The sequence below is a fragment of the Anticarsia gemmatalis genome, chromosome 9, assembly GCF_050436995.1.
Source record: "Anticarsia gemmatalis isolate Benzon Research Colony breed Stoneville strain chromosome 9, ilAntGemm2 primary, whole genome shotgun sequence".
NCBI classification, from domain to species: domain Eukaryota; kingdom Metazoa; phylum Arthropoda; class Insecta; order Lepidoptera; family Erebidae; genus Anticarsia; species Anticarsia gemmatalis.
In genome coordinates this window covers 6,825,637-6,851,073 of record NC_134753.1, presented here as the reverse complement: position 1 = coordinate 6,851,073, position 25,437 = coordinate 6,825,637, and the positions used below count along the sequence as shown (strand labels likewise).

Below are 25,437 nucleotides of genomic sequence, written 5' to 3'. Positions count from 1 at the left end.
CCTTGGAAACTATCTATATGAGGATTTATTAGTTAAAGGAGAACGAAATGAAAAAATGTTTTCAACTAAACATAATTTATTATTTTTTTATAATATTTGAACTCTCATTATCTAAAATATCTACATATATACGCCGATATTTACATGCTTTAGACAAAGATAAAATCACTGTATAATATACAAATAACACCCAACAAATAAGTCCGAAACAACATGATTTTCATATATTTTAAGTACAACTTTTCCAATAGTATATTCCATTAATAAGCACACGAAAATATATTTCGGAATGACCTACTCCTTTAAATATTCTATAAATCTAATGTACTTTGTATAACTGCGATAGAATTTCGCCAACTCGCTTTACAGTGCTAGTCAAAAAGTATGTGCACAAAGACGATGAGAACTTCTAAACGGTTAATAATATCACAAATATTATCTTGATTTTACTTTTAATCACAAACATTTATTATAATTCCTTTTTATATCAATTTAATTACTTTAAGAAATATAATTCAATATTCGTTTATAGCTGGAAGGAGTTCAGAGAACTAGAAACATTCCGAAACTTCGCATCTCAAACGTCACAGTAATTTGCATCATGCATGTATAACAGTATACTAACTATTTATAAACATTACATTCATTACATGTTAATACCAAATAGGTGCCCTTAAAGCTGCTTTACATACAACAATATTAATTTTTGGGTATAAGTATAATGTCTAGACAACTCTCATTTTTTTATAATTTTAAGTACTATTTTATAAAATTTTACAAGTCGTAAGTACATAAGTGCGATTAATTTATGCAAGGCTAGCCAGTGATATGCATTTTATATCTACTAAACCTATCAGTTACATCGTTTGTTATTTTCAAAAATAAACTGGAATGTAGAGATGCAACATGTTCGTATTGCAGTTGTTGTGTAAAAAATTACTAAAATGTTAATTTAAATATGAAAGCCCCCAAAAGTGGTATTGAAAAGATATATAAACTAGTTTATTAAAGACGTGACAAAATTCTAAAATGAAAAGCAAAGTGTTTCGACCACGTCTACACTTATTATTATAGTAGGCTCAACATAACAAAAACATATAACACATCATAACGTAATTAATGTTACTAAACTATTCGTAATAAAATTGTAAAAGTAAGTACGCGAATTTAAATTGACTAAGATGAAATATTACCATTTGTTCGATCCAAACACCTACTTGTAGCGGCATAGAAAAATCATAATAAAAAAGTATAAAAAACAGATCCACGAATGGTAAAGAGATAAATACCCTACAACTTTACAAGTATATACAAAAAAGGAAAAATATATCCAAAATCCTATATTACATAAAGTGATTTAATATTAAAATACTGCATTGTTCGTTATATTTCTTGTACACGGTTCAGTAACAATCCGCTCGGCCCGACTAATACTGCATGGACGAATATTATGAAATTACTTTAACTTACGTATTATAACACGAACACTTTTATACACAACAGTGAAGATGTGTAGCGCAAAAGCACGGTGCAAATTCCCTATAGAGTTAAGTACGATATTTAATTAAATTATTTCTAATAATAATAATAATGTAGATAACTTTTTCATTTGTTTTTCAATACCTCACAATATCTGGCACCGGTTTCGTAATACAAAAATAACAGTCACACTATATTTTATAAAGTAGTAAGTACCAAATTATAATTCAATTTTGAAATAATTATGTCATACAAATGCACGGGTCAGTGCGTGTAATAGCAGAACAAGTCTTGTCCACGTGTTTGTTTACGTATTAATAACAACTGAATACAATATTATGACTCAGTATCCAAAAAAATGTTGGTCTCATGGATAAAAATATGTGATGTGATTTTTAAACTAACCGACAAGTAAGTAAGATGGTGATGGTTGCCTTAAAATTACAAATTGAAGCATTTGCAATCGTATATATTTCAGCTCTAATACATTACAACACTTTATTTTAAAAGAAGTTTGATTCCAATAAATAATTTAGTGAGAAACAGCTCATAACGTATTAACAATTTGAGCACTAATATATCTCGTCTCACTCTCGTCGCGGTCGATCATAATCGAGGAACAATGACAACATCGATTCTATTTACTCTGTGCAAGTTTGACTACTCGACTCGCCGAGGCTGGGTCGTCACTAGTAAATTTAATAAAAAGGAACACTAGTCCGTATCGGGAGAGGCGGCGGAAATACACCTCGCCTATGTCGCGTGTCGAAGTTCTAAAACGTATATCAAAAGTAGCGCGGGCTCTCCCCGGCCCGAATGCGTTAAACATTTTCTGCATCCTCTCATTCTTTACGGCGGTAAAAGCTATATATATCCGTCAGAGAAAAGACCCGCCGGGTGAAGTACAACGCCGCAAGTTATTACGTTTGCAAAAAAAAAACGGAGGCCTACGTCGGGTCTCTAACGTTTATCGATCTCTTCATGGGCGATCGCGAGGGTTCGCCGGCCCCGAGCCGGCGCTCGCCCGCGGCCCGCGCGCGCTCCCGCCTCAGTCGAACTGTATGAGCGGCGGGCGGTCGCGCGCGAGCGCGTCCTAGAGCGCGGGCGCGGCGTCGGGCGGCGACAGGAAGGGGTTGGTGCTGGCGGCGCGGCCCGCGTACGACGCCGCGCGCCCCGCCGCGCCCAGCGCCGGCGCGCGCACCACGCGGCCCAGCCACGCGTCCGGGTGCGGCAGCGCGCTCGGCGCCACGCCCACCGGCTCGGCCGGCGCCAGCGGCTCCTCGGCCAGCGCGCGCAGCCCCGCCGACAGCTGCTGGCACATCGCCGCCACCGGGTCCGCCGAGTTCGCTTCCTGCCGAGAGAAAAGGTTCATCAGTGGGACGTTCGGCGACGCGCTTCCCGGGGATCGAATCGAGGGCGATCGTCGACGGTCACCTGCGGAGGCGGCGCCTCGGGTCTCTGGTCGGGCGCGGGCGCCGGGACGGCCGGCACGACGCGGGGCGGCGAGCCGAGCCCCGCGCGCTGTCGCTCCAGGTTCGACGGCAACTCGCTGATGCGCAGAGACATCTGACGTTTGAACGGCGAACTGCAAATCGATGATAACAAAATTGAGAAAAATCGTTGAAAACGAAAGCGAAATCATATCGTTTATATCTTTCCGATCGACCGAGTGAATAAAAGAAAACCTAAACTCGATCATTAAAATATATCACACCTGTTATTGAGATGGGCGAAACCGCGGAAGGATCCCTGACGTTCTAGCAGATGTGGCGCAGCGTGAGGTCGCTCGACGGCGAAGGGGTTGTGTGGCGTGGGGCGAGGGGTGACCTGACTGGTGACGGGGGCGGGGAGAGGGGGCGCGATACTGCCGGGGCCCACGAGCCCGCCGCCCGACACGGGAGTCACCACGGTGCTGCCGTTGTTGTTGCTGCCCGCGTCCGCTTCGGACGCGCGACGTGCCGTTATACCTACACATGAATACAAGCGTAAAGTCAGATAATGTTCCATTAGTATGAAAATCTGTGGAGTCATGCTATTCCCAAATTTTTAATAAGTTTAGATTCTGCCTCAGTATAAATATTAATAAAACTGAAATAGGTAGTTGTTATGCGTCTGGTTATAAAATACCGCTAGGAAATCGACGGCCACACGGATTCATTTATGGTAACACGAATAGTGTACTGACCGGACTTCCTGAAGGAGCCCTGGCGGGTGAAGGCGTGGCTGGCGGCGTCGATGCTCATGGACACGGCGCACTCCTTGTCGCGGCGCTGCTTGCGCTCGAGGCAGGCGGCGAAGGCGCAGCCCACGGCGTGGGACAGGCGCTCGCCGCTGTCGCGCGACGCCAGGAACCCGTGGCACATCCAGCGACGAGTCGTGCCGTCGCGGCAGATGTAACTGCGAACATGAACACATACATTATTGTTTATTTATATACTTACTGTATGTACTATATGTTACGACTAAATGTGGCGGGAACAATGCCGAAAAATAGATAAACAGCTGGTATTTCCCAGCTGAAAGATTAAACAGATATTTTTGAAACGATTCAAAAATCATTGTTAAAGATCAGAAGGTGAGTCGATTATTATTTTACTATAATAACTCTTACTGATACAATTCTGTAAGCATTACCTATTCATTTAAAATTATTCATGGCGAATAAGTCCCGCGACTCGTTCACGGCCTACAGATACTCGAATACGTTATCATAAATGATCTCAAGATTTAAATACCACTCACGTACATCCATATGTGTACAACTACAGACTTAATGATGATTATATTACTTCCGCTTGTATTCACATTAATCTTGCAAGTATAGTGCCAATATAAAATTAAACATGCGTGTCTAGCTCCTAAAATTACATCTCCATTAAATCAGTTTAATATTTATGCATCCTGCTACATGCAACGCATGTTTACAAGCGCGGTATACAATGTAATATCATCTAAATTGTGTGCGATACGGAAATATCCTTGAATGATGACGTCAAAACTGAAATGAAATATTGATTGAAATGTAATCTAAAGGAAACAATCGTGCTCTTAAAACTAATCAAAACCTACGAAGGTACTGATACGCATCCGCTGCTTATGTTATGTACCAAAATTGCTTCAAATTCTTATATTTCTAGACTATTTAAGAGAGTACGTATTCATAGAGCTACGTCTATAACAAAGAACGTTAGTTGAATTGCTTTTTGTTTAAAAAAAACTATGAATCAGTGGCAAAACTAAGTAATATGCCGTGAAAATCAGTCTACCTATTGTACTTTGTTGTAAAATAGACTCGAGGAAAAACACACCTGAATCCCCGTTCGTGATTTCTATCGGGCGCGCAGAAAGAGACCTTCTCGATGGTCTGGTCTACTATGAGGCCCTTGGTCTCTTCCTCGACCACGCGTAGACCGTCCCCGCTCACGTGAAGCACGGCGCGGACAGGCCGGCGGCGGGAGTTCTGGAATGTTACATGTTTTATGTTAGTAAATGTTGAATGTCAACAACAGCCTTTATTCTGCTCAATAAACATGACGGATGAATGAATGATAAATATTTTCTGCTTTTGTAAGCCAATTTGTTAGATGTACTAACTTCTGGGCGAGGGAGAAGATCCAATAAGGTTTAAAGCTAAGCCGTAAACATCAGAAGTTAAAAAGGATCTAATCTCTGTAATAAATGTTTTACGACTAATTCAGAAAGATTACCGAGAAGAACGCCGGTCTAAATCTAAGATGACGTACATTAACTATTAAGGAAGTGGTTTAGCGAGAAAACGCTGGGCATAGCAATTCGCCGCGGCTGTATACAAACAACACAGTCGTTTCACAAGGTCGGGAGAATATCTACCGTTTACGTTGCGAAATGTTGCCAACGTACAGATCAGATATTGTCTACAATGCTAATGTTTCCGTTTCAGATAATACCTGAGCGGCCCCACCACTTAGCTATGTATTATGCATTAGAATCTGGATTAGGATTATTAGATATAGGCATTGTATCAGCTTTTACAATGTAAGATTTTAAATCAGATCATTCATAGGAATAATTCTGATTATCGGTAGAGAAAACACTAATTTATCAATTTGTTTTTGTTTTTATGTACTGGATACTAACCCTTAGCACTTTAAGTGCCTCCTCGCAGACCTGCATACCGCGCGACTCGAATACCTCGACGCAGCCGAGGTACTTGACAGGGAATGTGCAAGTGCCGGCCCGCACGGCCGCCTCGTCGGCGTGCCATTGGTGCGGGCGCGCGGACTCAGGAGGCGAGCCTTTGCGTCGACGGAACGACTCGCGGAAAGACCGCCGCAGCCGCTCCATTCCGGCGCGCGGCGGCGACAGCGCTCCGCTGGCGCGACCTCGCCGCAACGACGCGCGCACCGATGACTTCTGTAACAGTCATAATATACAACATAAGCTAACTGATTAACTACTTATACCTTATACCTACTTACATGCTAGTATAGGGCATAAGCATGACCTTAGCCAAGCAAGTTTCTATAGTTTATTGATTTGTGAATGTACGAGTTCTAACATTAGAATATCGTCATATTGGCATTTATTTCAACTGTAGTTTTGTTATCATGACAGAATGTTAGTAGTTAGGTAGTCAATCAGTTATGCAGAAAATGAAACACCCTTCCGGCGTTATTGCCCGCAAGCCGGACGGACAGTTTTTCAGAATCGGAACTGGAAGTAGATGATATCAACTTTTAGTTATCGGGACATGATGATGAATAAGTAACACAGATTTACTAAACAGGTTAGAATCAAGTAGGCGGGTGCTAAAAAATAATCTCAATGTTCTATGGCTCTGAGTTGGCCATCATTCAGGTAGCCGTGCCACGCTATGACACATGAACAATACTCCCAGTAACAATGTCCACGCGGTGACCATTTCCATAAACTCAATGAGTAAAATATATACCTACCTACCTACAATAAAAACGATGACTAAGTACCTGACCAACTATTCGGCCTTTACCTGCTATTGCAAATACAAATGTATAGCAATTGCGCACGGATTTTAACAAGTTGCATGGTGTTTATAGCGTTGGTAAACCCACTGATGATCTTAGCTACTATTACTCATCTCCTACTCATAGGTCTATGAACGAAAAACAAATATAAACAGCGTAGTATTTAGTTACGTACCTACTTAGATGTTACAATAACATCAAGTTTGCAATATACCTACTTATGTAAAGTTATCCTGTACCGTTACGTGGCTCGTAATTATGATAGTAATCGTGGATGGTGATTTGACAATGTTATCGTATTTCTGTTGAACATGACGCACTGAATATGCTAGTCTGGAAATCCCTAACATTAATGCCCAAATACTGTACATAAATACGTTATGTTGGACTAATTGCGAAGATTTCTTCTCACTACGCTAAAAACTTAATTCTAAATTCAGGCGGATAAGGTTTAATTTCATTTGTTCCTAAAATGTACCTTTTCGTGCTAGCCCTCCACGTTGGGGAGGCACTTGCCCTTTCCCTTTTCCTCTACGTTTGAAATAGAACGCCGTAAGGTATTTTACGACATTTTGATGCAAACACGATATTTTTATGAAAGGAATCGAACACAAATTTCTGTGAGGTATGATGTTAAAAATGTTGATAGGCATTTTCCTTACTAAAGCAACGTAATACAATGGTACGTAATTAAAAACATTATAAATTGAGTAATTTATACATTCATTATACCATTCATAACTCGTACACCTTGACCTCCTAACGCATAACTTTATGCTGAGTGGTTACAACTATTTATATTGTACAATGTATGCCATGGTTTGTTAAACTTTGAATCAATTGGAGCCTAATAGCAACAAATCAACTAACAACTCTATAGTATAACGTGAGTAATCTTATACTACGACAAACAAATCTGTGTTTGGAGTATTTGTTATTGTTTCTAAGCGAAGGAAATCCTGTAATAATTCTTAAGTACGTACTTTAAATGAATGTAAACACTGAAAGCATTCATCACTCGTATAAACATTAGGTGGCGTAAGCGGCAACGTATATAATATATCAAATAGATATTAACGTAAATAAGATTATAACCAGTCGGTGAATTTCGTAAACCGATAAGATTAGAGAACATTTGCTGTGCCTTTGCTTTGGTATTAAATCCGATTTTCAACATAATACACAACTTTATACAAGTGAATAAATTGACATCGTTTGGGCAGCAGTAACTACACATTTGGAAATAGGCTGTATAACATTTTACCTGTTATTGAAATGTATTTTAAATAGGTACCTATACAATATTTTTGGATACCTAATACAAACTAAATATGAGTGCCGCTATATTACCTACTATCTATTTTATTTCCAGAAATACTATAAACACCGGTGTTGATTTTGTTCTGTTGGTCTTCAAATGGTTATTACTTTCAGAAAATAACAGTTTTTTTTACAGAAAAGGCAAGTTTAATGTTAATAAGAACCTTACAATATAATTGAAATCAATGTTATACCTGCATCTATGGTAAACATCGAAATATTATTTTTATTGTAGCAATCATCAACAATGGCAAGCTTATTTTACCGTAATAATGAGCAGTTAAATAAAGTAGATAAGTACCGTAAAACGGGGTGAATAGAATTCGCGGGGTGAATAGAAAAAAAATCAGGAAAGTTTTCAAGCCCAATGTTTGAGTACTCCTCGTTTAAGAATTCTGTTCAAATTTGAAATGATTACACGTCGATATTACTTCTCTGCGGTGTCATAATTGTTTAAATGTTTAAATTGATATTTATACCCAAAAAATTGCTTCAAAGTCAACCGTCCTCGAATGCCTTAATGGTCCATACATTTTTTTCAAAACTTTGGATTTAAAGTGGAATTTCTTTTCTAATGAGTTGTTTGGAGTGTTTATCTCTTTAGGTGTATATTTATCTATAAAGATACAATATTGTTAACTGAAAAAACGTTTTAAAACACAATTTTTCCATTCACCCCTTTGGTCGTTTCGATTCACCCCTATCGCTGGGTGAATAGAAATTGACCATTTTTTTTAATGAAATATCGTAAAACTATGCATATTTTTGGACAAATTTAATATGGTTTTAACTCTTTCTTCATGGCGCCGGACATGATATAAAACAACCTGACAATAAAAATAACAAGTTATTCGCTACAAATTTTAGGACAAAGTTGAAAATTGTTTCTATTCACCCCGTTTTACGGTATCAAATTACTAACAAGTCAATAGTTTGAGACTTTGGTCAACATACAGAACATAACTATCGATTTTATATTTTCGAAAGGTATAGGAAACGGTATGCAAAGTCCCCAACCCGCACTTGGCCAGCGTGGTGGACTTAAGGCCTAACCCCTCCCTCATTACGGGAGGAGACCCTTGCCCAGCAGTGGGACAGTAATGGGTTAAATTTATAGGAAACCAATAACATAATTTATAAAATATATGAAACAACCTATTAATCATGTAGGAAAACTTCTAATAGTAGGTCTTCATTATGCGTTCAAAACATTTGATATTTATCTATTGACATATAAAGTCGTATTGACAATACGGGGCATCATGTTAATCCATTTCAAATGTAAGGCCCATTAATTGAAGCAATCGTTTTGCCTCCCACTGCCTCTCCCACGTACCTATGTGAAACTAACGACGTCAGTCGAAAAGCTTTACAACTCTGCTTAATATGTTTATTTGTAAGGACTGCGAAGGAAGGCAGTAGGAGTGTAAGCTGATGTCATACGAAGATAGCTTCTACTTACTAGTCTATATTTCTTTAACTTAGTCTCTGGATGACGTTATAATTAGATGCAATGATATGGCAGTCAAGTTACAATTTTGCCTATTTCTTGCTTGTAAAGTGACTTCGAGAATACTGGGATAGATATTATAGTAGTTTCTGATTAATTTACAAAACTATTCCATAGCAATTCGCTAGTTCAACAGTGGTTCGAAATTCCAGCTCAGAATCTGTACTAGAACTTATATAATTTTAAAATAATTAGAAACCGGGATGATCGAGCACCACAAAACTTTAGATTATTGGATAAATAAAGAAATGAATACAGGGAATTTTAATGAAGTTAATACCTAGTGACATTTGGGTGTCGATTTGACAACAGTGTCACAATAAGTGGTTTCTGACTCATCTGCTTACATTTTAAAGTAATTTACAAAAACCATGTGACTATATTTACTAAGTTATTATTTATCAATCAGTAATAGACTGTAAACACGCATTATTTTGTAATTTACTGCCAGACCGGAGATTTGCATAGAGCACACGATGTTGTTTTTGTGCAATACAAATGATTGATGATAATATTTTGACCTGTAGTAAATCTAAAGTACCTATATTACATTTAATACTCGGTAAATATACGTTTCTTGATTAAATTCACATTTTATATTATCAGGTAAGTAAAAAGTACCTTTATCAGAAGCTGTTGTGTAAACAAGTACTTACATAGGTATATTAGGTATGACAATATTATCTTAAAATTCTTATTATCATTTAATATCTAGCTTGTTTTACGTATACATACGTCATCTACGAAGAATACCCATTTTTTGTTTTATACGTACGCCTATTGTTTAGTATTGGACGTCTTAAATACAATCAATAAGTTTTTCATTTGTTGTTCAATTAATTAACTTGTGTGTTTCTTGTCTCGTACATTTTCTTTAAACATTTTTTGTTTTGTTTCTTCAGTAGTAATTACGGGTAATAAAGTAGTTATTTATAAGTTAAAGTATTTCCTCATTAACATTAATTTCAGGGTAAGCATAGTGTTTAATTAGATATTGTTACGTAGCGGTGGTACCGAAAAGGTAAGGTTTGATTCCTCTAATTTATTATTGGGTTACATTGATACAAACATGTTTGACATTTTGGGAGAGCTGGATCCGAACGCGATTGATGTTTAATTCGATTACGTACAATTACACAATGTAATATTTTTGTAGATCCGATTGGCAGATTCACGTTTAATGGAGAGAAAAATATTAAACGAATCTAATTAGTAATGAGAGCAAAAGTTCTTGTCCTAATGTAAGCACACTTCACATTAAGCGGTCCTTTTCTAAGTTTTACGGCCTATAATTAAAGTTTATGTGGTCATTATGGCAGCGAAATGTTTGGTGGTTTTACAGGTACACTATTACGAAGTGAAAGAGGAAACATTCACTAAAGCATGTAAAGATTCAAAGTAACACTGGTAGAGAACAAATTTCCGGAAAGCCGAAAAACCGGCACACATATCTTGTCTTGAGTAGAGGGTGTCTTACTATAGCTCTGTCTCTTTTCATCATCTTACAAAAAATACTCTTACACAGGGTCGTATCATAAAAGAGGGTGCTTTACCGAGATTTAAATCACGAACAAAAAGGACACCGCGAAGCAGATCAACTAACAAATTCATGAGTTTAAGTTCGCGGGATTCTGTTTTAGAGGCAAAGCAGCATCAGAATTGTTGCTTATGTTTCTAAGATGCATGCATTTCGTAATATCTTTCTCTATAATCTAGGTTATTACGATTCGCGTTCACCTTGTGTAACAGTATCTAATGTTGTGTTCAAGATCATACCGGTGCATTGTTGACCTGAATGGAACAATGGTGCCTACCTTTTATGTTAGGGGTCGCAGATTTGACTTCCTCGCGGGAAAAAATATTGTATGACAATTGAATCGCTTTCATTTCGTAAATTTTTATATATTTCTGGAGGTTTTGATCAAATAAAAAGCATCTGGGAATGTTCTGTTTACGTACAAGCTGGGCTTCTGGAGCCCATAGAAAAAAGAGGTAACAGAATAATGATGCACGCCAATATTAAAATTACTTAGCACCTATCTTAAGAAATTACAACTATAAAGTTCATTATAATAATATTCTTATTTGTGTAAAAATAAACAGTCATTAATAATTGTAACAACAAAAACTAATAAAATTATTATGACCTTACAAACGACCTACTAGCATTGTTATTTTTTTTCTCACGAATAATAACATAATAATTTAGGCCAGATGTGCAACTGTACCACTAATCTACTTAATAAGTACGTGCTCAAATGTACTTAGAGCATTCTTGTCATCTGGCTGGTGTGATGTTCATATAACAACAATATGCAATTTCAGCTTTATCACGAGTGCATAAGATTCAATACCGGTAATACATCAGTGACTCGTGCCTTACTGTTGAAATAAGAGATAGACCCGGAACATGTGTTACTAATGAAATTAAATCTTTGTTACTAGTTTGCAGAGGATAAAACGAATGATGTGAAGAAATATAACTAATAACTGACTACACCTAATAGTCCAGATATATACGGCGAATGGCTATCGAAAAGACTAATAAACATCACCCACACGATTAGCTATAGGATGAAAACAAGTAATTCGTTAACAAAAACGTATTTATGACGTTGTATTTCCAGTTCGGCAAATCTGTAAGAGTATACTTAGCGACTAGAGCGCCTTTAAGCCACATGTACGATAAGCATGCAGGTATCTATACTTTGTTATCTGCTGTGTTTAAAATGTGCGTGAGGCGGGCAGGAACAATAAACGTTGACCGTACCCGACCACCGCGTACAATATGCTTGAGTATTCAATGACTCAAGTTGAATAATGAATTGTAAATGAAGCATAATCAAATGAATGTAGGTACCATTTTGAGGTCGGGGTTTGCTGCCGCTTGCGCCCGGTCAAACGGCTCGTGTGCAGAAGATCCTTGGTTCCCCATCGTGCAGACCAATCCTCTTTGTGCAAATTCTTCCAATCGAACACTTCACCCACGGAACACAAATTCACTAACTATAAAGCTAAATCCACATAACTTTACGTCATCACTATTCACATTACGACAAGCGTATCCGCACACTGATATTTAACGGCTATTTCGACATTTCATTCATGAACATCAAACACGTTGCCTAATGTAAGAGTATTGTCCTCTTCTGATAAAAGTTCTATCCGCAACACAGTAAGATAATAATTTCGACGAAGTTGAAACTCGGTAAACATGGCAAAGCCCAGAATAAATAGTTTAGGTCTGCGGAATGCTGCAACCTTGGCAGTTGGCGCATAAAAACATTAGGTATTTACGTTGGCGCCTCATTAATCACTTCACACAATATTAAATTTAAGTATTAATTAAACACCTGTTGCAAGTTAGCGTTGCATGTTGTGAACTTTCCAGTCGATCATCTAAGATGCGGTAGTGACGACAACACGAGCCGTGTGAATTCGTTAACAATAATTTTTAAAACGGGGGTCAACTTTTCCCACAAACGATGAATAAACGCAGAGAGGCGCATTGAACCCGGTACCCGGCCGGCGCGGGGAGAGAGGTAAGGTAGGTAGCTGGGAACGACTGCCGATGCCAGCTGAACGTTATTTTTTCCCACAGCATTGTTCTTTGGACCGTAGCGAGTAACGATTTATCGAACTAATCCACTTTTTTTTAATTTGCACATATTACTTCTTCTCTGATTAACGTAAACTGAAAACTTCATTTTGACTAGTTAAAAATTAAGGAATGTAGAAGGAATTCGGGGAAGAGGCGCGCGCGCCGCGTTTTGAGCGGCCAACTGTCGCACTGACTACTGAGTGTGGCACTGTGGGTCGCACCGCGTGCGGCTTGAATCGCACAAAACCCTGCAGCGGAGTCCCCGTCCCGTCCCGTACCTCGCCCCGCAGACGACCGGTCCTTTGCATTGTCAAGATTGACGACCGGTGAGATCATCATACAAATAGCCAGTCTTTAATTCGTACTCGATACCTCTATAATTCGTTCCATCAGGTCAATAAAACCATTCGAAACAAAGAGGCTGACAGACTCGTGTAGATGACTGAATATCTAGTTGTCTTATGCGGTAAATAAATTTTATGACAAAATTATTTGGGATGATGGTTAAGGGAGAATCTGCGAATGATGTGTTTACTTCGTCGGAAACATATACAGGCGCATCAACAGCTGGAATGAGCACGTGCGAGTAGGACGGACGCAGGTGCAAAGCTAGAGAGCTCATAATAGGCGTTTGAACATATGGCTTTGAACGTCGAAAGTTTGGAGAGTTAAATGCGGCAGCCGACTGCACCATTTATTTATAGCAGATCAAGCGTCTGCAACAATGTGCAAGTTGTTTTCTATTATTAATGGTGTTTTATTTGGAGCAGCTTTGTTGATAATCTGAATTTGGGGCACACGTTCGTTTACATCCCATATTTATACGCAATACACATGAAAGATAGGTACTTGGAAAAGATAGGAAAAAAAATACGATGACAGGAAAAATACAATAAGTGATTCGAACTCGGTATTTGGTATACTATTGATACGGGAGATTTACTCAAGGAACAGCGTGTCTAAAAGTTTGATGCAACCTCGGCAAAGTGTTAACAGTTCACATTAACATCGGTACCTGACTCATGCTCTGAATCATTGCATTCCGGTGTCTGGGCTGATCCAATACTCAGATTACAACACGCGATACGATAATCGCTATCAGTTACGAAATTATGGTTCTACTGTAAAACATAAACAAAAATGAAACACAGATTTCACGAGTTGGAGATCGACATTTAAAATATACGAGTAGAAACATATTAGTGCGTGAAAGAAAATACCTTTGGCTAATAACAAAATGCATAATATGCGACAGATATGCATAAGCCACTTTCCTTGGCTCTGCTTTTACAACATGTGAGGGAAAATCAACAGGTGGCACTTTCTAAGTCGCTCTCATTCCAAGATCGACAGTTTTCAAATAAAACCCATTATTTTAACATCCGTCAGTAAATACCAAGAAGTGATATTGACATTTTAAATAAAACCTCGCTCACTTAGTTAAACAAAATTAGAGAGCAAGCGTGCTTTCATAAGGTTGGCAAAAAGTCAACTTTCAATAAGCAGTGTAAAACGTGTTTAAACATGCAACCAACAAAAGATAACAAAAAAACCAAGGAACTAAGTAGGATAACAATAAGAATGAGGAAAACGTACGAACACAACGGCGCGATTTTGTCAATTTCAGATTTTACGGATGTAAGCAGTACTATCTTTCTCGTATATTATTTTAAGGAATATTAACGAATTTCGTCATAACAAGTGCAAAATAATCATACAGAACAGTGTTAGTCTGGTGAATTGCGAGTAAGCATATATAGTATATATTATATAGTATATTGCTATATTATATAGTAATAATATAGCGAGGATATATGTATCAACGCCTGCTATCGTACTTATTTGGAGATACTCAATAAACATGTCATTCAACTCTCGAGACATTCTACAGGAAACCCTACTAACCCTATTTGTAGTTGTTTACCTACTCTGATGCAATTACTGTATTACATAATGTATCTATGACCAACTTGTTAGCGTCATTATACATGTAGCGTTTGAAAGAAGACACACCTCGCTCTATGCAAATGTTTACATCTAGTTATGTTAGTTGGTTAGAAAGTGGAAAATGCAAGCAAAACTGTGAGATGGCAGCGCTATTGCAACTTAAAACCTGTAAAAAGTAGTTAAGTGAGGACACTGACATTGTTCAAGCGCCAGCAACCGTAAAATTACTAGCACGATCATTGTCTATTCGGCAATAATTTCCGCCAACTGTTCCATCCTATTCAACAGGAGTACCGTTATGTGACACTTAGGTATATTTGCACCAACATAGTTCACGGCACAATAAAGTAACCTTAATTTTAGGAACGGTCGCGCTCGACGATATAAATAGCTGTCAGCGTAAATATGAAGCAGAAAATATAAAATTGACATATTGCATAGATAAAAGTAAGTAAGATAAAAGTGGATACAACTAACACATAGAGACAATAAAGGATGAAAGAGCCAGTGACTGCCAGAATAACTTTTAAGGAGTCAATGACATTGCGCCCTATTTTAGAGACCCATATTGTGTATAAAGAAAATGTATGGTTATATGCGCCATAGTTCTGTAAAGATTCAATGTAATTTTTGGCACTTGTTAGCCATTAAACCAAAAAATATTAAGATAAGTCGCTAGTCGGTTCGAAATTGTCTGTACTGTTACTGAATCATTTCATTCATAAGAAACCATCTGACCGCAACGAATAATAGTCACCATACATAACTGTAGCTTACATAAAGCGATACTTGAGGAAAATATTGAATATAATGAAAAATAAGTTATCAAACTATGCGGTTTTGAACTATATCTTATTAAGAGCATTAATGAATACTGATGTATCTATGACTCTACTGAAGGTATAGGAAAAGTGATAATGTCAGGAAAGTAAATCTATAAATTTTTTACCTAGTATTTATTTTTATAATACCTACTTCGGTGTGCCTGTTAGTATGGCGGTATGTGTATTTTACAGCTAAACTAAAGCTACGACTAAATTTCGGTAAACATTTTGGGAAGAGGAAAAACATCACTTTTAAAACAATGCCGACGTACAAACGAGTGTAAACGATATTTTACATCACCTCGAAAACAGTCCAGTGAGCATTAATATAAAATGTCGTACACTCAACATTGAGCAGGAACTCATACATGCGGTCACACGGGTAAAAGAATGTCAAGAAAAATAGTTGTCCACTCATGTCCACTTAAAAATAGATAGCACCTTGATACGTACACTAGTAGTAGTAAGACAAGTAATATTTCTTAGGTTTTTGTAAAAGCAACATAATAATATTATTTACGTCGTTTATACTTTCAAGGTGAGCAATATTGAATCGAGTTTGACTTGCAAATAGGCATTTACAACCAGATTGCGAATTGAAATATAAAAAAGAATTTTATTTTACAAAAAAGAAGCTGTACGGCTAGCAACACGGACCAACTTCGAATGTTTAATACATGATGTATATTAAGAGCAGTTAATGTAAGTGATCTTTGAACAAGCATACTAAAAACTAGCGTACACTTTACTAAGGTATGACCAAAAATCCCAGATTTTCTCAACGATAGATATGTAAGTAATTGAGTTTTTACATAACATTAAATTTCAGAAGCATGGATATAGTATTTTTGATAAACTCGACAAAAACAGAGATTCAAGAGAATGTAGTTTATAATAAATGTAGGTTTAAATATTATAAAACTTAGCCACAAAAAAAAGAGTTCATGAACTCTACAAATTATTATACGGTCACATGTCTATGTGTGTCCGTTTAATATAAAGCAACGGTGTATTTTAAAATGGCGATGTACATATTTGTGCAGTAATATATTTTTTAATGTAACGGACATTATTCTATCCCTGACCAAGGTTGTCAGTAGAAATGCTAGTGCGCATACTAAGTCGGTTCATCTTGGTCTACTTGTAGCGTATCATTTAATTCCTACAGCATTGTGATCACGTTTGTAACACAGCGGATGTCACGACCATGTGACTCGTTTGCAAATGTGGTCTTCTGGGGCCTGTGATCCACCAGTATGTGAGCGCCTGTCCGATTGAACGGATACATTGAAAGCGATAAACCGCTCACAATATTATTTATACACACACTCATAAATACCTGATCAATTCGCTGATCCCTCAGAGATACCGAACTAAATAAGTGAACAAGTTCTGTGCGAAGTTGCTGCCGAGAAACAACTTTTGTTAAATAATAAGTGTAATACGGTGTTTTTTATCATAATAAAGACCTGTGTTTTTGGGAGAGTATTAAAAGTTTTACGTCAAAACGGCGCAATACGGAGACGAGGCAATGACTGCATGGACAATGTTCAGTTGGAGACGACTATATAGCGGAAAAATGGGAGACTGTACTGAAGAGAGCCGCGTCGAGTTGCCGGCTGATACGAGGCAACTGGTGTACAATGTTTACGTGTACTTCAGCAGGAGGCCGGGGAGGAGTGCCAAGGCGGCGCTCTCGAAAACAGCGAGTGCTACCATGATACCCAGGGATATCGTCGCAGAAATTGTAAGAGATAAATATCGAGAATAAAGTGCAATCGTTACAGACTTTAGTTTTTAGTGTTTTGGCATTGAACCAGACAAATATGTCAACAATGACCTATTCAAGCTTCAATTAAATGAAATATTCTGAACTGTGCATACATACGGACGTCTAGCGTATTCTTTAGAAATCGTCTTCGCGCTGCAAGTATGTTATTAACCTAGTTTTATTTCATGTGAATATTGTGACTCAATTTATTTTGATTAATTCGTATTTGCCACCGTAGTCTATGGGTTTTATTAACGCTAACTAGCATAAGTTTTCTATTGTAAGGAAGCACAGAAAAACTATATTATTATTATACTTTTATGATTTTAATATCACACTTTTTCAACTGTTCTCAATGCTAATAAAATAGAGTTTGTACCTAGTTATTTACTATTTAGGCTAGATCTTCAAACGAATTCTTTAGTAACGAAACACTATGAGTTCACTGCTATAGCATTCATGTAAATATCTTATTATGTATATACAAAAAATAAATTAAACATTTAGCAGTTCGATTAAAAATTATAACAGTTTTCTAGAAAGTAAAAAAAGTAACGAGAATGTTGAGCAAAAATGTATTTTGGCTTGTCTATTCATGTATTCATTAAACTTTCGTTTTGCGTTAACACTTTGGCACTTCATCTTTATATTACCTTCATATGTAGGTAACATTTTAACGAAATAATAAGTAGGTACTTATGTCAAAAATTTAATTAAGTACTTAATACTTCATTCACCCGAGACTCAATTTGAAAATTGGAACTGATCTCATTTTTTAAAATATTCCTTAGTTCATTTTATCGCTTAAGTACTTTAAATAGTTAACATTTTTTGTAAGTTTAATTTACAATTAAATGATATACCTAGACAACATTTATTTTTCCTTATCACAATCTTAGAAATCTTTATTTTTTTTTAACATTTTCAGCTAATCAATAACGGTGATACAATCAATTACTTCTTGGTAACTACGGCTATGCACTATGAATAGATAGGGACTCACTTTCAATGTTGGTTAGTCAATAGCAACTGAAGAGACTTGTCACTTTTTAAACTGCACACACATATAAATAACACTTATTACTGAAATAAAATCTCAGTTTCTACGTGGATTTGTTTACAACACTTATCACCACAAAAGCTGCCCGGTTCACACTTGTTTTAAGGCTTTTAATTTGCCACCTTTTGACAACGGTTTGGTAGAGAACACTGTTGTTGTAGGAGACCTAAAATTAACAATGAACTCAGGTGCCAAGTTCCGATACGTAACAACAGAGCAAGTACACTGCACTAATTACTGTAGTGCACTATTTCAGGCGCGCGAGCACGTGAACCACGAGTCGAGTACTCTGAATCATAACGTTCGACGCCACTGACTAGCTGTGGCTGAAAGTTTCAACACCACAGAAATTACCGAAGGTCGCGCATCTACCCAATCCAAACACAAGTGTCTGCCCACCATCAGCCCATTCATTATTTGTCTTGAATTCTAAACAATATAACGAGATACACACAACTTGTTAGCTTAGGAGAATGTACTCGGGGGCCAAAATAGTCCAACAACTAGGTAAAACCAAACCTAAAACAATCGTTTGGCTTAATTTGGACGCAGGCGTGGGTGGCGCGGTTGTTTGTGCTTTGTTAATTTGTTATTCACAAATCTTTTGTTGCCGGTACGAATAAGGTTATAAATAAATACGTAAGTATAGTAGTAACTGGGAACATGTTGACAAAAGTGGACTTACTATACTTTCAATCCTTACAATTAATTATCATTTATGCTTAATGAATTCTTGAGTGGTTTTAAATACTGAAACAATATTGATTTTTACAGAATAGCCGAAGCTAAATATAGCGATAGATCGATACTGTCCAAGAAATTTAAATTACCTGTACATCAAGTTTTCAGTGAGAATTAGGTTTGCAAGTCTACTTCGAGTCTTCTTCTTAAGTCTTCAAAATCTTTCATATCTGAATATTAGCTATTAACAAATATACAAAAATTCACCAAATTTGTTTATGACATAGATAAGAAAATCTTTTTAACTATATTATTATTTTATCACTCAAAATTTAGATTCTGTGCATACTTGGTAACTCGTAGTCAAAGTGAATACATACGTACCTAATGATAAAATTATCTTCTCAACAAATAAACTGATAACACAAACAGCGAACACGCGAATTGACGTAAATCAGGCAGAAACATTATAATTATTCCACTTTCTTTAATCAACTAAAGTATTATTTCACCTACGCCTGCAGTTGCAAAACGACTGCGTTGAATCCCTTCACTTTTATGTAGGCAGACAATGACTAACCGTGTATTCACCCGTGTGTTCAGTCTAGTTGCACAACTTCTTACGTTTTTATGAATAAAATCTCTTCATGCTGGCAATAACTTGTCAGAAAATCCACAAACAAGGCAAATCTTACTGGACAAACCAGTTCTTCGGGCAGTGAACAACGCCTGTCTTTTTTTAGTTCCGTGGTGAATACAGTTGAGGTAATTATTCGTTGGCAGAACCCTCGGCAACTTCGATTAGTCATATTTCGAAAGGAATACTAATGTATTTCTCGCCTCCAGTAAACGTAACAGGGATAAAATAAAATTCGCTAAAACGGTTGCCAAAATCCGGCAAGATGGAAAAATAAATGGGTGGTTATTGCTTCGTCTAAAAATTCATTACAGTAAAATTGGGTAAAAATCCATTTCTTTTTCTTCGAGATTACAAGAAATACCTACTAGGAATTCCATTTTCCAAAAGCAGCTTTTCGTAGATTGTTGGCCAAATGAAAATATCGCACATAAATTGATTGAAGACACAAATAAAACAAACGACCACTATTTGATCAAGTGAAAGAATAACTACGACAGAAACTTAATACAACAAGATAATAAACGTGTTTCGGGTAAAAAAAAATGCTGATAGTAAAAAAAGACAGTTGGACATTGGTCAACTAAACAAAATGATGTGCGAAGTATTCATAGATATCGCACAAAAACTTCTTCCGGGTATGAAGGACATTAGGTTATGAAGAAGTTAATAATTATAAGTTTTATACATGATTTGATTTGGAGATCATGGAGAGACAACAATAAAAATAAAGAAGAAAGAGTTTAAGGGATGAACCTTCAAAGTTTTCTTCCTATGAATTTTAGTTTAGAGATCACTTCATTCGCATATAGTTAGGTCGTATTAAAGGAAATATAGTTCGATTTTTCAGTAGTTCATAAAGTACATTCGACAAGGTGATCCTTAGCAGTCGGCGTCGGACCTAAACCTAAATTATTCAGTGTTGTGACGCAATCATTACATCTACCCACTGTGTATGACGTCTAGAAAGGCAGGCACGCAAAAAATATTTCCATCATATTATGTGTATTGTTATTAGAGAACGTGCAATGTCTTCCAATGATGTACTCCCAGTTATTGCAAGAACAGATACGATACAATAATATTCTTATACCTAAGCGTACCGTTAATTGATCCGATGTTTATGATAATTAGTTTTAATTGTTTCAATATAGGTAAATATGTCGATTTAGTTGAAGTGATGAGGACACTTATTCGTGTCAATAGGTTGATTGTAAAATCTATTTGCAGTGGGCGGGTGATCGTTTGCGAGGCGCCGCCGATCGTTACTCAAGGTGATATTCAACTGTTTCATGTTTTTACGCTCATCGTTTACGACCCATCTATTCTGCTATTATTTTTTCATGTACAATCTCTCCCGCGTGATATTTATATTACATACTTTGCGCCGAGTATGTCATTAAAATTACAATGTTGACTAAACTACTGTGATAAAGAAAAAAGACATGACTTTAAATTTGGATTCAGTTGAGGATTCAGTGTTTTTTATGATTAGTAAAAATAATCTCTATGTGATGTAATTTTATGAATAGACATTGAGAATAGGTAGGTATAGAGGCCATATGAGAAGTCGGGCAGATGCGAAGGACGATGGTAAAATAATTTACGTAGAGCTAAAAATAGTTGATCTTGTTCGTTTGAAACACATCCAGACGTTATTTCAGAGTAACTATTTTGGCTCCTGTCATTAACTGAAACATATTTTCGTTAAGTAGGTACCTAATAAGTTTTGTAAAAACAGCTTCCAGCTTACTTATTCAGAGTTCTAAATAGGCACTTAATACTAATATAATATGTTTCACTAGTTTTATATTATATACGAAGGTGAAATGCAGACCACAATTCGTCGATTTTATTCTACTCTTCAAGCGTCATATTTCCTGTTACCTGGGATGTTGCCACTTAGCTTAGTAATAATAACCTTCTGATCTAATTAGTAAGCGGAGCTTGCGAACTAACCATCCTACATTTCACGCTAGAGATGCTCCATTAATTAAACCTTACATAGAAATAGGTGGCCTACATTTGACTGCCGACAAAGAACCTAGTCTTCCGGCGAAAGATTAAAAACATCAATCTTAAGAAACAGAATGAAGGTCGAATTACTCAATGCTAAAATACTGGTACTTGACCCTTGAAATTTCATTAGCCGTTAAATGGATTTAGAAGATGTGAAATTGTTGAATGAAGTGGTTAATATAATAACTGTTAATTTTGCCACCATAGTATAGATTCGTTGTAGTTAACAACCCTATTGTTTTATATGAAAGTCGTTAGGTACGGTATTCGAAGCCTGATGAGTATTTTATGACTTCCCGTTCGATAGGTCGTACTAACGTTAACTCGACGACACGCCTACTACCCGCTGAGTAAGAATACATACTCTAACTTCAAGAGTCTAATAATTGGCTAGTTGACTGGGTAAACGAAAAAATATTAATCTTGTACTCTTAAACGGTTTATCCAAAATGCTCACGCTGTGCAAATTTTTTTCGTCAAAAATGTTGAAATTGTAATTATTGCAGACTGAAACATTTTATTAGGCACTCATTTGATACCAACAAAAATAAGACACTATGACGTCACTATCTCATATTTCTATACTAAAATGTGTTTTTGACATTTCATGCAGAGTACCTACTATTTTATGTATTTAGACATAAAACATTAATTTACATGTTAAACGCAGGACGGAAACGAAAGCTTTAATAAACGGCTTCCTATTTTAAACGAGGGCATGTTATAAAGCAAATATATCTTTTAACTAACGTAAATTTTGCATCCTAATTAGAATGAATAACAGCTAACTTGCATAGTCATATGCAGAAGTGCAGGATGTAATGACACTTTCATTGCAAAAGGATGGTGGCGAAAGATCTCTTACAGAATTATTCATCTCATTAAAGGATTGTTGCAAAAATATTTTGAAAGGATAATTAAGAAGGGTCTGTGAGTAATTATATAATACTGGGGAAGCAAGAGTCAGATTCGGACACGAAGGGCGCGTATGTACGCGCAATTATTAACAAAGAATATTTTAAACCCTTCCTATTTTCGTCAAATAAAATAAATCATCTGTAATCCTCAAATACCAAGTCTTGACTACTAGTAGCTTCAGATCAAAATTTTGAAAATACATTCATATTATATTATAAAAAAATATTATACATGGGTAAATTATTTTGAAGTTCATGAATACAATTCCACATACTAATATAATTTATATCTATTTACCTATATTATGATAATTAAAATGAAATTATATTCAACAGGTGATGGAATATTACTTAAATAAACTATGCAAGTGGTAACCTGGCAATGTACAGCTATTGTATTTTGAAATACCTAATTGAAATTTCCTGAAATCAACAACAATATATTATTACTATATTTGATGGATTACATCAGGATTAAATTTAAATTTTCCCTTTGTATTATGTTTTACCATAAATAACTAAAAATATGAGTTTGTATTCTACCTGTTTATATTTTAATAGACCAATTCATTTTGGCCGTCCCAAGCCCTGAAAGTGTTGTGGATTTTTAAAATAACATTATCCCATTTTTCATTTATCATTACATCTATAGTTGATAACAATTATCTTGTGTTATAATTGTAATAATATATGGTTGTTGACTGTAATTGCTATTATGAAATTTTAAAGCAGTATTCAATCAGCTAAAAAGTCCTCAATTTGCACTAGCCTAACCTTGGTCCATTATAGTTAGTGTTGCATGATAAGCTGGGGAATAGCAAAAAAAAGTGTCTTTTTAAAACAATGGTTAGTGCTTAACAAAGGGATCATGTATGGCTTGTGTAACACATATTTATGTAATACATAGTGTAATTCAGGCTCTTTGCCAATTTTTTTATCAGTTACAACAGTAAAATTTTGGCTAACATCCATTTTTAGCTAGATTAACATGAATGGGAACCATTGAAAATGTTTTGCAAGTTCATGCCTCAAAATTATGAATAAAATATGAGTTGTTCATTCAGTGATGAGCATAAAATGGATAATAATTAAAGAAAAGATTTCCTTATTTTAATTTAATGTTATCATACCTATTAATTTGATTTATAAATTGGATAAAATTAGTAAGTAATAATGTTATTCATTTCTTTATACAACTGATATTTTTTATTATTACAGTTACTTATCTATTAATTTGTTTGTCTAATTTGTAGTAAAATTGTATGTAGTTAAAGAAATTTTAATGAAAACCATCACAAAGAATTTATTGTTTTTTTATCTAAACAAAAATGTATAAATAAATATGTAATAAATAAACACCTACATCCTACTTTCATAAAAGTGTCTCAGAGTCTAATAGAAAAACTACAATAGCTTTCACATAATAACAAGATTCTTATTAGATTTTAATTATGACAATTAATAAGCAATACATAAATGAATAAACACTAAGAGCATTTACAACATACACAACTAAAGCGTGACCTGTAATTGATACCCTGCGCTAGTGGTGGATATCTTGATAGATATGATAACTTACTATTGATAGATATGTACTCACCTATCATAAAATGAAGGTAACGAGCTGTAGGTATCCTTTACTGGTGCATTATGTAAGATTACAGTTTGTCCATACAAGTTATATTACAATTTATATTTGAAGACCGCCTTTTGCCAGACCGAAGCTGGCGATAAGCTTTCTAAATCTAAAACTTATCAGTCGCGTTTACGGAACTGGTTTTTTTACTCCGATAAACTGAATAGATTATAGCAGAAAATCAGGAACAGATTATTTTCAACCGACAGGTTTAACAATTCACAGCATAATTTAAGTATCCAAACTAAGCTTTTATGATCTCCAAAAAGCTTGACTGAAATTCTTAGAGAAGTCAGCCAGCCAACCGAACGGTCCTTTCGCCGAGATGTGAAATATTATTTAAAATGACAGCAGGATAGATTACACTGAATGAGCTGTGCGTGAAAGAGATAGCATACAAATAATGCTATTGAATCGCAATTTTACTTTTGTAAGTCAAATTGACATTTTATTGATAATAACACAAATGTTGCCAAGCAATTTTATTATTTATCGGATTTCAATAGACTTCACTGGTGAACATAAATCAATATAGCCGGTTGGGTAGATACTAAGTACCTACCTATGTACTTGTGTAGTACCTTTAACACTTTGATGCAAAGGTTAGCCGTAAGTACATTATTTTATGTTAGTACAGGTCATTGAATCATTGTCACCATCGTTGTAGTGTTTATTAGTACCTACTAAATGTAAATATTTAAAATGAAATATTTGGAGTTAGAAGCGGTGAATAATAAGGAGTGTGTATTTCGATGAGCACATTGATCTTAATAAGATAACGTTAACCCTATTATGTATTGTCGGTTTGTAATTACCGGTAACTGGTATACCCGAAGGAATATTAAATCAGAACCCACGTACCTACTTAAATATGAAAGCTAGTAATTTATCGATACGAAGCCAACAGTTGTTGAATGATTAGTCTAGGCTAGTCACATAGTTAAATGAATTATATGGAAAATTTTAATTTGCATGTCTAGTGAAGTCCAAGTCGTAATCATTTTATTAATTTGTTTAAAAACAGTGGCTCCAAGCGACTCTATCTTCATGTTG

At 36.0% G+C, this 25,437-nt stretch overlaps 1 protein-coding gene across 5 annotated transcripts; it reads right to left on the bottom strand.

Annotated features, from left to right (window-relative positions):
* Positions 1-58: 58 nt before the first annotated feature.
* On the bottom strand, positions 59-24,728 carry LOC142975283 (protein numb-like). 5 transcript variants are annotated; one of them, XM_076118033.1, is made up of 7 exons: positions 24,349-24,728; positions 5,596-5,871; positions 4,788-4,939; positions 3,665-3,876; positions 3,194-3,446; positions 2,914-3,064; positions 59-2,830 (listed from the first exon to the last, which is right to left on the bottom strand). In XM_076118033.1, the coding sequence occupies exons 2-7, from the start codon at positions 5,800-5,802 to the stop codon at positions 2,573-2,575; spliced, it is 1,233 nt and encodes a 410-aa protein (XP_075974148.1). In that variant the 5' UTR covers positions 5,803-5,871; positions 24,349-24,728; the 3' UTR covers positions 59-2,572. The 5 variants fall into 5 exon arrangements, with proteins under 5 accessions (XP_075974148.1, XP_075974145.1, XP_075974146.1 ...); XM_076118030.1 differs by lacking the exon at positions 24,349-24,728 and adding an exon at positions 20,181-20,288; XM_076118031.1 differs by lacking the exon at positions 24,349-24,728 and adding an exon at positions 19,560-19,699.
* Between the last annotated feature and the right edge of the window lie 709 nt (positions 24,729-25,437).